The 10,333-nt window shown below is 45.2% G+C and overlaps 2 protein-coding genes and 1 long non-coding RNA gene across 3 annotated transcripts; 2 read left to right on the plus strand and 1 right to left on the minus strand.

Annotated features, from left to right (window-relative positions):
- Positions 1–949: 949 nt before the first annotated feature.
- Positions 950–4,745, minus strand: LOC103712808 (uncharacterized). The gene is made up of 2 exons (XR_604996.6): positions 4,276–4,745; positions 950–1,404 (listed from the first exon to the last, which is right to left on the minus strand). It is a non-coding gene; the product is annotated as an uncharacterized LOC103712808 (long non-coding RNA).
- A 1,315-nt stretch (positions 4,746–6,060) lies between these two features.
- On the plus strand, positions 6,061–6,621 carry LOC103712830 (uncharacterized). Its single transcript, XM_008799470.2, has one exon. The coding sequence runs from the start codon at positions 6,061–6,063 to the stop codon at positions 6,619–6,621; it is 561 nt and encodes a 186-aa protein (XP_008797692.2).
- A 1,817-nt stretch (positions 6,622–8,438) lies between these two features.
- Positions 8,439–9,065, plus strand: LOC148715309 (uncharacterized). Its single transcript, XM_088705076.2, has one exon. It carries the CDS (start codon positions 8,439–8,441, stop codon positions 9,063–9,065), a length of 627 nt encoding a protein of 208 aa, XP_088561202.2.
- The last annotated feature ends 1,268 nt before the right edge of the window (positions 9,066–10,333 follow it).

Consider the following 10,333-nt stretch of genomic DNA (forward strand, 5'->3'; position numbering starts at 1 on the left):
GATGGCACATTGCATAGGTCGTCTTGAAGCGCCCATAGGTGAACCATTCTTTCGCGCAAAAGATACAATCTGAACCCTTGCAGGAAGCCCCACATAATGGTCTTGCTTCTCCTTCCAAACTCTTTTCTTTCTTTTCTCTGACAACACAACCATTTTTTGCAACACAGATAATTATCTTCAGCCAGAATAGGACACTTACTACGAACATCAACATATCACATAGCCTGCCAAGAACTTGTTTGAACTTTGAAATTTGACTTTCAGCCATATGCAACTTAATCAAACTTTCGGTGTCCAAGTTTGGCAGAGCATGTCTGTCTTCTTTACAGTTTGAGCCTGGTTTGAAATTATACTTCAGAATTGAGCCTGCGCCTTTCTAGTAGTTCCAATTGATTTCTTCAAAAATGAATGTTTAATCATTTACACACTGCTTACACCGGCTGAATCATTTTCAACATCCAAGGGAAAGTATTTAAGTAGTCATATGTAAAATTATCCCCTTTCCATCCTTAACCTGTCATTTAACAGCCCATTTGGTATGATCAAACCATTATAAGCTAGTTTCCAATCAAAATTCCAGTCCTGTGATTTTGAATGACATAGTTATGAGAACTGTGAAAAATTAAGTCTGAATTAAAGAGAAAAGGAGGACAAAATCACCGACCTGTCGTGTCTGGCAAGAAAAACCAAGTTTACACCTGTTCCAGGAATGTTCATATTACTAACGCATAGGTTATCCATGCTGTGATCTGATCCTCCAGCTTTTGCCATTTATATTTACTCCATCAACAATGACTTACTTCCTGAGGCTGTCAACTGGCTCAAGTTGGTAAAATCACTGGGTGTTGATACCAGTGGCATGAGTACAAATCCTGCCCTCACCAGGCTTTAGATTAGCTTCCACCATCCTAGTTCTCCACACACACAAACCAACAAAAAGAAAAAGAAAAAGAAAAAGAAAAAGAAAAGTTTTACTTCCTACAGGTTCAGAATTAACTGTGAACAACAGATCATCTGGTCTCCAGACAAATATTACTAAAGCTGCATTCCTATAATCCATACTTAACAGCACTGTTGCAGCAATCAAGACATTAATATGTATCACAAGCTATAAGTGACAGAGGCCTCTTATCAACAAACATGACATAATAAGGTTAACTTGGTTCTCTGAAAGGACACAACAAATGGAGCTATGCATATAGCACAAAATAATGAGAATCTGTCACATTGCACGAGCAAAAGTCCACTTGGAAATTTAGTTATCATTTCCTCTGAGAGCAGGAAATTGATCTCGCACCAGGATCAGCATCCAACATAGCAAGATTCCAAATCTTCAACTGGTTTGACACAGTGGATGAAGATAAGGTCAATGCATTGAAGACTCCCACCAGAAAACTTGACCGCCTACAATACATGGAATGCAAGAAAGCATCAGCTTGCAAAGAAGTTTAACCATGAAATACATGTCATCATGTTGAATGCATTCTCAGGCACAATTTTTGATTCAATGTTCATTCTCATACTACATGCAGGTTGATTTTGTACTTTGCCAACCCTTCAAGAAAAGATTTTGTACTTTGACACAATGAAATTGACATTTTGATACATTTCATATGAGGAGGCATCAGAAACACTGATTCTGAAGTGTTTAGCATGCAACGCCAACGAACAAGGGCAGAAAGAGCTTTCCTAGGAAGGGCATATCCAACAGATACACTGAGTGCATTGATAACCAATCCTTTTGTCTAAGTTAGCATGTTCCCCAGATGAAATAGGTACGTTAATGGAGTATAACTCCACATGTAGATTATCAAAAAATAAAGATGACTTCTATCTACAAAATTGTGTAAATGAAAACACCTCTACTAATATTGCAACCACAGTTTCAAATCTCTATCGAAGCTCCAAAACTACAAAACCAGTATACTTTTTTTTTTTTTGCTACAACGGATAACTCATACATGTCTAGCGTGAATGCATTCAAAAAAGTCAAAAAGTAAAAAGTTTCGGAACACTCTATGCAACTCCCTCTTACCAGTCTAGAGAACTCTTCCAGAGTGATTTGCCGCATACGAGGCTATTCAATCTGCAGCTCCATTGGCCTTCCTGTAGACATGCTTAGCCTAGAAGGCAACGTTTCCACCTACCATGGCCCGCTCCGCCCTAGGAACAGAAATATCAAAGAGCTAGCACCTACCAGCTGCAACCACTATAGAGTCTGGACCTTTGATCACAAAGCCCGCACCACCCTTTCTACCACCATCCAGCACACATCCATTGAAGTTGACTTTAAGAAAACTCGAAAGTGGGGCTTACAGGTGATAAACACCGTCTGTGATGCTACAAGAGCAGATGTAAAGCGACCGGTATACTTTTCACTTTCACTTAGCATCAACTCAGCCAACCTATGGGGCCACATGGGAGAGTGGGCATCCAAAGAAAATTTATGTTACTATATCACTGTAACAACCCAGAACTTCATTCAAAAAGGCCAGCCGGAAGATATTATTTGGCTTCCTTGATCCTGTATAAATACCCAAGATCTACCCAATGAATAATTGATATAGGACTAAACATATGCCCACGCGGGTCCTCACAATCATTGTCTGCTCATTCTTTCATTTCAAATAGTAATAAATTATAAACTTGTATTTTTACAGGTGTTGAGAAAGTTGGCAGTTTTTGAGTTTATCAATGCAAGAAATTCAAGAGACTTCGTATTTCAAGGTCCAAGAGATTTAGGGGGAGATGTTTAGAAGGATGAGGAAAAATTTTTAAAGTAAATTTGGTTTAAATACTAAATTTGTAAATTTTGAGCATGAAGCTGTGAAATTTGAACTCGAGTCTCCTTTGCATTGTATCCAATTTCAAGAATCAAGAATTTATGCATAGTCTTGCATAGACGCAAATATGAAAAATAGTTCAGATATGTGTCCAAATGTCCAACTTAGCAATAGGAAGAAAAAGAGAATATGAGGATATGTAGAAAAATAATTTTTAACTAATGTGTATTGTATAAAAGAACTGATGTGATATTTTGTTAAGGTCTTCCAATATGCATTCCCAATTAGCTTAAAAATTTTATAAAAATAATATTCTACAAAGTTATCTTGATACATCCGTCATTGACCAATCTTTGAATAGAATAAATTAGTATAGTGGGTTGAGTTCATTTTTGAAGTCTTGACTCTCTACCACTTTTCAGAAGCTACAATTAAAAAAAAAATGACAAGTATCCACGTGTCTACCATATATCTGATTTGGATATGTATCAAATACAAATTCTAAGACCTGAATGCAAGTCATCTCTATGCACTAATCTTAGAAATATATTGTGAAATAGTAAAAAAAAACCATAGTTTTATTACTTAATAATTACTAGGGAAGGGACATTCCCTATTTCCTGAACAAGTCATACAAGTGTATTCTAAAATGATGCCTCATATATAAATGTTTTCCATTTTGTTAGGATTTTCTTTCTTTTACTTCTTTTTTTTTTTTTTCTCGTATTTGCAGTTGGGGTTTTTGGAGTGGGGTGAAGGTCGTCTTGAATCTAAACTGTTCAAACAGCTGAAATTGCCAGAAGCAAGGCTCAATTTAGATGGCTGAAAACAAAACTGAATTTGAGTTTTTTTAACCTTGTAGAAAACATACAACCCTTGCATGGTTTGGTTTCATCCAATAGGTCATGCATCTTGCCACTTGGTGTCAAACTTGACACAAATCAAGAAAATGGAGTAGAAGCTCTTCATCTGAATGGCTTTGTAACCTAGTCAATCATTCATGGGCATTTTCACTTTTTTTTTTCCTTTAGACAAGAAAATTATGAATACATGAATTTTACCAAAATATATTGGTGGTACTGAAAATAAGTCATTTATAATGAAGACAGGTACCTTTATCCATATAAATTCAGAATGAAAAAACTGATTGGTGTTAATAGTTCCAACATTTCTAAGCTTAGGATTGATCTTATAAAAATGTCGTTTGCCCTCATGATTATGTCAAACTAAATCAGACTTGAGAAGAGTTTTAAAAATAAATTTCAGGAAACAACCAACTAAAGAATTTAGAATTATCTCCAAACAACTAAAGGGGTTTAAACAAATCGATTCTTTAAACACCGGTAAAACACATGAAAACACATGAAAATTTAATCCGAGCTTAACGCAAACACCTGCAATCGATTCTTCATCAATATTCTTTTCAAAAAAAAAAAAAACTTCATCCAATATGAGAAAGGGCTGTAAATTTCAAAAAACCCTAATCAAGCACCTGCGACATCCACGCCGCCTCCGCCTCTCTCCATTCGCGTCGTCCTGCACGTAGAAGGAAATCTCCAATTCTTCATACAGATTGCTAGAAGTTTGGAAGAAGAGGTGGAGTGGATGAATGGTCCGAGATCATGGAAGATCGATTGAGACCGAGAAAAACTGGAACACCAGAAAAAGACTCGGCGAATTCCACCGCCCATCTCGGAGCCAGACCCTTGCCCTTCTCCATGGCTGCTTCTGCGAGAAACGAGGCAAGATGGACCGCTCTCCACGGGCCCTGTGCGTTGCTTTGGACCTATCTATTTGCAGCCCAATTCAAAGATGGCCAGACTTATGTTGGACCAATAAAACGTATCACATGATGGATCAAGGACTAGATACAACCCATGGTCTAAGGATCTTCTAGAAACTGATGGACTTAATAAAATTCTTGTGTTATTATCACACAGTGATAATATATACTCATTATAACTAGTCATTTTAGAAGAATCCAACTAACAATTTGGCATATTGTCACTAATAATACATATTGACCAACTATATTTATATGCATATTTCAAATTCTATTTATATATAATTTGGGATGGTATCAGGTTAGGTCTTTCGGCATGACCAGATATGCAATCGGGCATGAACAGATATGCTAACATGCAATCATGCATCTCAAAGTGACTCCAGGGTATGATTAGGCAATTGCATCGTATGTGAAAGATTGGAACGTTTTTTTATGCAAAACACCTTGCCATGTTCCATCTTGAGTAGGCTAATTGGATATATTTGGTCACAAAATAGAAAGCCCAAGCTTGATTCTGAAAAATGGGTCAGGATTTAGATATACTCAATCCAACTCAGGATTATATGTGTTTGGTCATTACTCGGCTAGGGTCTGAGTTGGTGCTCGAAGAGACCCAATCAATTTGTGGACCTAGCTTATTATCTTCTCACTTTAGCCCCTCTCTCTCTACCATCCTTCTTCTTTTGTTATCTCTTGTAGGCATATTGAAATTATAAAGTATGTCTCTATATTTGCCTTTAAATTTCTTAGTGCCTAGTATATCTTGGGTTGGAGGAGATTTAAGAGAGGAACGAAGCATCTTTCGACTATAAAACAAGTTCGAGTAGTGCTTTCATCATTTTGTAACTACTATTGATCTTGACAAGCAACCGAACTATGCACCTTGTGTTGACTTGAGCTATCATGTCAATCTGAGTAGACCGACCAACCGATAGCAACAAGCCGCGTATCTTTAGATTAAAGCATATTTAAGACGGTTAAAGCTCGTTATAAAGATGATTATGACCTTGTGTACTTATGGGACACGTGGTGGGATGCTTACAGCTTGTGACATACATGAAGCAATTATTGTACGATTTGAACCAGTTAAGCTCTACGATGTGCATGATGCAATGGTTATTGTTCACTGCCTAATTAAGGTACACGCCTGCATTCCTCCCTCAGTAACCAACCTCACTTTATATAAAGAGTGCCTAGGGAACTTCTAAGGAGAGATCGCGCGCGCGGGGCGGGGCGGGGGGGGGGGGATTCTGTCGCGCAGTTCGCGCTACCTAGGGGGTCTTTGGGGAATTCTGTCGAACAGGTGTGGGGGTGTGGGTCACGGCCGACCTGGGGGGTGGCTCGACAATGCCAGCTCCAGGGAAGGCCGAGGGACCTAGAGTCTCTGCTCCTGGGGGTGGTGCGAAGGGTCGCACATGGGCATAGGTGGCGAAGGGTGAGCCGAGGAGGCAAACATGGACGTGTCATCGGACTTCCCCGTTGGAGCTGGAGATGTTGCAGAGGAAGTTCACTGAGGTGGTGGTTGTTCCCGAGGAGGAACTGGAGAGGAACCGGGCAGAGTGGCGGAGCACAACGGTACTAGTGCGAAGCCTGGGGAGAAGTGTCCCGGTGGATTGGGTAGCGAGGGAGATCAAGCGGGTGGGGCGTCTGGGCTATGAGGTGGAGTGTTTTACGCTTATGGACGGATTCATTGCCGTCCGGTTTGCAAATGAAGGGGATCGGGAGGCCGCGATGGCGAATGACCCGTGGATGGTTGCCGGACAACTCCTTGCTATGGATTGGTGGCGCCCTAACTTCATTCCTGGGGAGGAGGGTGTAGGAAGGGTGGTAGTATGGCTCCGCTTGCCGCGGCTGCCATTGGACTACTGGAAGAAGCCCACTATCCTTCGAATTGCATCTAGTCCCGGGATCCCGCTGGCTAAGGATGGAGTCACAAAGCAGGGGCGGCGGTACGGCTTTGCCAGAGTTAAGATCGAACTGGACTATTCCGTCCCACTCAAGCCGGGCATTCTGGTGAGGGGATGTTCGGAGGGGGCAGGGGAGCTCTTCTAGCAGAGCTTCATTTATGAAAATCTGTCGGCACCCTGTTCTCGGTGAGGTCGAATCGGGCATGCGGCTGTGGAGTGTCTCTACCACTCGACGACCCGTGGGGTGGCGGAGCTGGGGGAGGTCTGGGGGAAATGTAAGGAAGTGGAAGGGACAAACTTCCCGGAGAGCTCAAACTAGGTGAATAGGGAAGGTGATATCCCGGAGGAAATGCCGACGTTTGGATCGTGGATGGTCACAAGTAACTCTCGATATCCACGGGCAGCCATGAAGCAGGCTCGGGGAAAGGAGAAAAGTGAGTCCGGGGCAAGGTTGAACTCGATGCCGACTTCTCCTCGCTCCGGCAAGAAACCTTCCGAACACAGAATGGAAAATGAGGGTTCTCCGATCGACGCCGAGGGGTGGCAAAAGCCTACCAAGCTCGCCCGACGGAGGACACCGGAGAAGGATGTCTCGGCAGCCGGTGTGGGTGTGAGCAAGGCCGGACCGAGTCAACTCTCCCATGGAGCGGAAACGGGGACTGAGTCAAGCCAAGAGCTGGGTTCGGATCGGGACGACGCTGATCCGATTCGGGCTGCAGTCGAGGAAGGGGGCGAACCTGGCAGTGGACATGATCGGGGTGGGGTCAGACCTGAACCCAAGGTATGTCTCAGTGGGTTAGGTGTGAGCTCTAGGAAGCGAAGCAGGAGCCCTTGTAGACCCAAGGGCTCGACCACAATGCGCCATCTCTCTCCTGCAGGGGGGTTTGCTTCAACCAGAAAGGGTCGGCTGGGGGATCACCGGAGGAGTAGGAGTTTCCCTCCACCCCACTCGGCAGCTTGTAATCGGCCCCCCCGGGCGGTGCGGGAGTCCAAGTGTGCTGGTGGCCTCTTCCGGTGTGGGGATGTGGTACCCGTGGGGAAGTAGATGGACAGATCCCTCTCCGCGGCGGCTAACCTCTCCGGCTTGGGGGAGACGTCGACGGCCAAATTGATCGGCAAGTTGGGGCCAAAGGAAGGGCCTGCTGGGGAGGTGATGGTCGATGGTTCCGGGGCTAGCAGAGTGGGGGATGATCCTCGAGGCTGCCCCAAGGCTCAAGCAGTGTTGCTACCATGCCATATGGCACGTTTGAACAGTGAAGGGGAGAGATCAGAGGAGCATGCTAGGTGTGCTGAAGGGGCCTGGGGCTTCGGGTTGGAGGCTGACAGTGGGCAGAGGGGGGCTGTGGTAGGGGGTGCTAATGACCATGTGAAGTCCTCTTGCTTTAGTCATGTGGTACAGCCTGAATGTGGAGATGATCATCATCTGGTTTTGAGCCAACTGAAGGTAGTAGCGAAGAGGGTGTTACCAGGAGACTTGGCTAGTGGCAGGACTACGGATGAGGCAGTGTTTCATGATTGCAACCCCAGGATAGTGGGTTGTGATACTCCCATGAGTGATCAATGAAAGTTCTCCTATGGAATTGCCGTGGTGCGGGGAAGCCTTCCTTTGCCCCGGCTTTTCGTAGGATTGTGCAGCAGCATAGTCCAGACATATGTGTGCTGTTTGAGACCTGCTTGTCCGGGAGGAGCCTACAGAAGGCTAGAAGAGCGATTCCCAGATCGTGGGGATTCTACGCAGTGGAGTCTCGTGGGCTGTCGGGTGGCATTATTGTCACTTGGAAGCAGGGATCTTTTAGATTGGACATCTTTCATGTTTGTGACCAAGAGATGATCATGGTGATCTCGGAGGGTACTAGTGCCCCTTGGGTCCTTGCAGCGGTGTGTGCTAGCACTGATTTCAGAAAGAGACGGAGGCTTTGGGCGGAAGCATCGCAGTTGATTTGTTAGGGTTATCCTTTGATGATGGCTGGTGACTTCAATTGCATAGTTGATCCTCAGGAGAAGATAGGGGACAAGCCTTTCTCTTATGAGAGGAAGGTGAAGGAGTTTCAGGATTTCTTGACTGCTAATGGACTGATAGATCTGGGATTTGTGGGCCCGAGATTTACATGGTGCAACAATCAGCAGGGTGGTGCTAGAGTTTGGGAGAGACTGGATAGAGCCTGTGCGACAACTGGGTGGGTCCAGAGGTTTTCGGATCACCGAGTGAGGCATTTACTCAGGATTGCGTCCGATCATTGCCCTTTATTGGTGTGTACAGATGCATACACCCCAGTGCATCCCCCCTTCAGATTCGAGAAGCTGTGGCTTTGCTATCCGCAATCATGGGAGATGGTGAGGGAGGCATGGAGCATCCCAGTTAGGGGTGATCCTATGTATCGGATTTCCCGCAGACTGGAGTTGGCGAGGAGGCGACTGAGGAGGTGGAACCGGGAGGAAGTAGGGAATATTTTTAGTAGGATTGAGGAGTCAGAGGTGGCCATTGCTAGATTACAGGCTCATGAGGTTCGAGGAGGGGGGCTTCTGGATGAGGAGGTAGGGGAGCTCAGATCTTTATTGGCTCTGCAAGATGCCCTTCTCAGACAATAGGAGATATTCTGGAGACAGAAGGTGAGGGTACAATGGATCATGGAGGAGGATAGAAATACCAGATTTTTTCACCAGGCGACAGTGATTAGAAGGCATCAAAATCGGATCAGAGCTATCAGAGGTAAGGATGGGCAGCAGTCGGAGGATCCGAATATGATCCAAAGGATTTTGGTGAGTTTCTTTAGGGTCAAGTGAACAGAGCAGTCAGCAGGTGCGAGTCTAGCAGATATTCCGCTGCCAGCGGACGGGGTTACAGAGGAGGAGACTTAAGCTCTGATCAGGCCGGCTTCGGAGAGGGAGATCAGGGAGGTGGTGTGGTCCCTCAGGGGGGACAAGGCTTCGGGGCCGGATGAATTTCCACCGGTGTTCTTTCAGAGATATTGGATGATAGTTGGACGTGACGTGATGGAGGCCATACAGCAGTTTTTCAGCTCGACTGTGATGGCGGTTGAGTGGCAGCAGACGATCATCACCTTGTTACCGAAGCGGCTAGATGCTTCGGAGCCGAGTCATTTTCGTCCGATTAGCCTTTGTACGACTCTGTACAAGGTCACGACGAAGATTCTTGCTGTCAGGTTGAGGGGTGTTCTTCCTAGGCTCATCAGCCCAGAGCAGGGAGCTTTCTTGGAGGGGCAGAGTATATCTGACAATGTACTCATTGCCCAGGAGTTTATGTTTGACCTTCGGAGGGCGCCGATGAGGAGAAGCTTGATGGGGATCAAGCTTGACATGAAGAGGGCCTATGACGGAATGAGGTGGGACTTTGTGCAACAGTCTTTGCGGGGATATGGGTTTCATGAGATATGGATCAGGTGGGTCATGGGCTGCATTAGTGCTCCTTCTTTTGCTATTCTGGTGAACGGTATGCCGTCCCGCTTTTTTGAGTCGTCTGGCGGGTTGCGCTAGGGATGCCCACTTTTCCCAGTGTTGTTCATTATCCGTGCGGATGCGCTGTCTAGATCTCTTCGGCAGGCGGTGGCCAGTCAGGAGTTGGAGGCTTACAGACCGATGGCGGGGGCCCCTGCGATCTCTCACCTACTCTTCGCTGATGATTGCTTGCTTTTAGCCAAGTCATCTAGGCAGGGGCCCGGGTGATAAGTCAGGTACTTCGGGATTATTGTGTTATGTCGGGTCAGCGGGTCAACTTGTCCAAATCGTCTGTTATGTTTAGCCCGAAGACTAGAGTGGCGGTGAAGCACTCCATATTGGAGATACTGGGGGTGGGTGAGCAGGCGGGTACGTTGACATACTTGGGGATCCCACTCTGC

This window comes from Phoenix dactylifera, chromosome 1 (assembly GCF_051530095.1).
Source record: "Phoenix dactylifera cultivar Ajwa chromosome 1, Ajwa_hap1_PhDact_Kaust_v1.1, whole genome shotgun sequence".
Taxonomy (NCBI): Eukaryota; Viridiplantae; Streptophyta; class Magnoliopsida; order Arecales; family Arecaceae; genus Phoenix; species Phoenix dactylifera.

Excerpts from the sequence above, each read along its gene's own strand:
- LOC103712830 (XM_008799470.2), top strand. The coding sequence starts at position 6,061 with ATGTTGCAGAGGAAGTTCACTGAGGTGGTGGTTGTTCCCGAGGAGGAA.
- LOC148715309 (XM_088705076.2), top strand. The coding sequence starts at position 8,439 with ATGGCTGGTGACTTCAATTGCATAGTTGATCCTCAGGAGAAGATAGGG.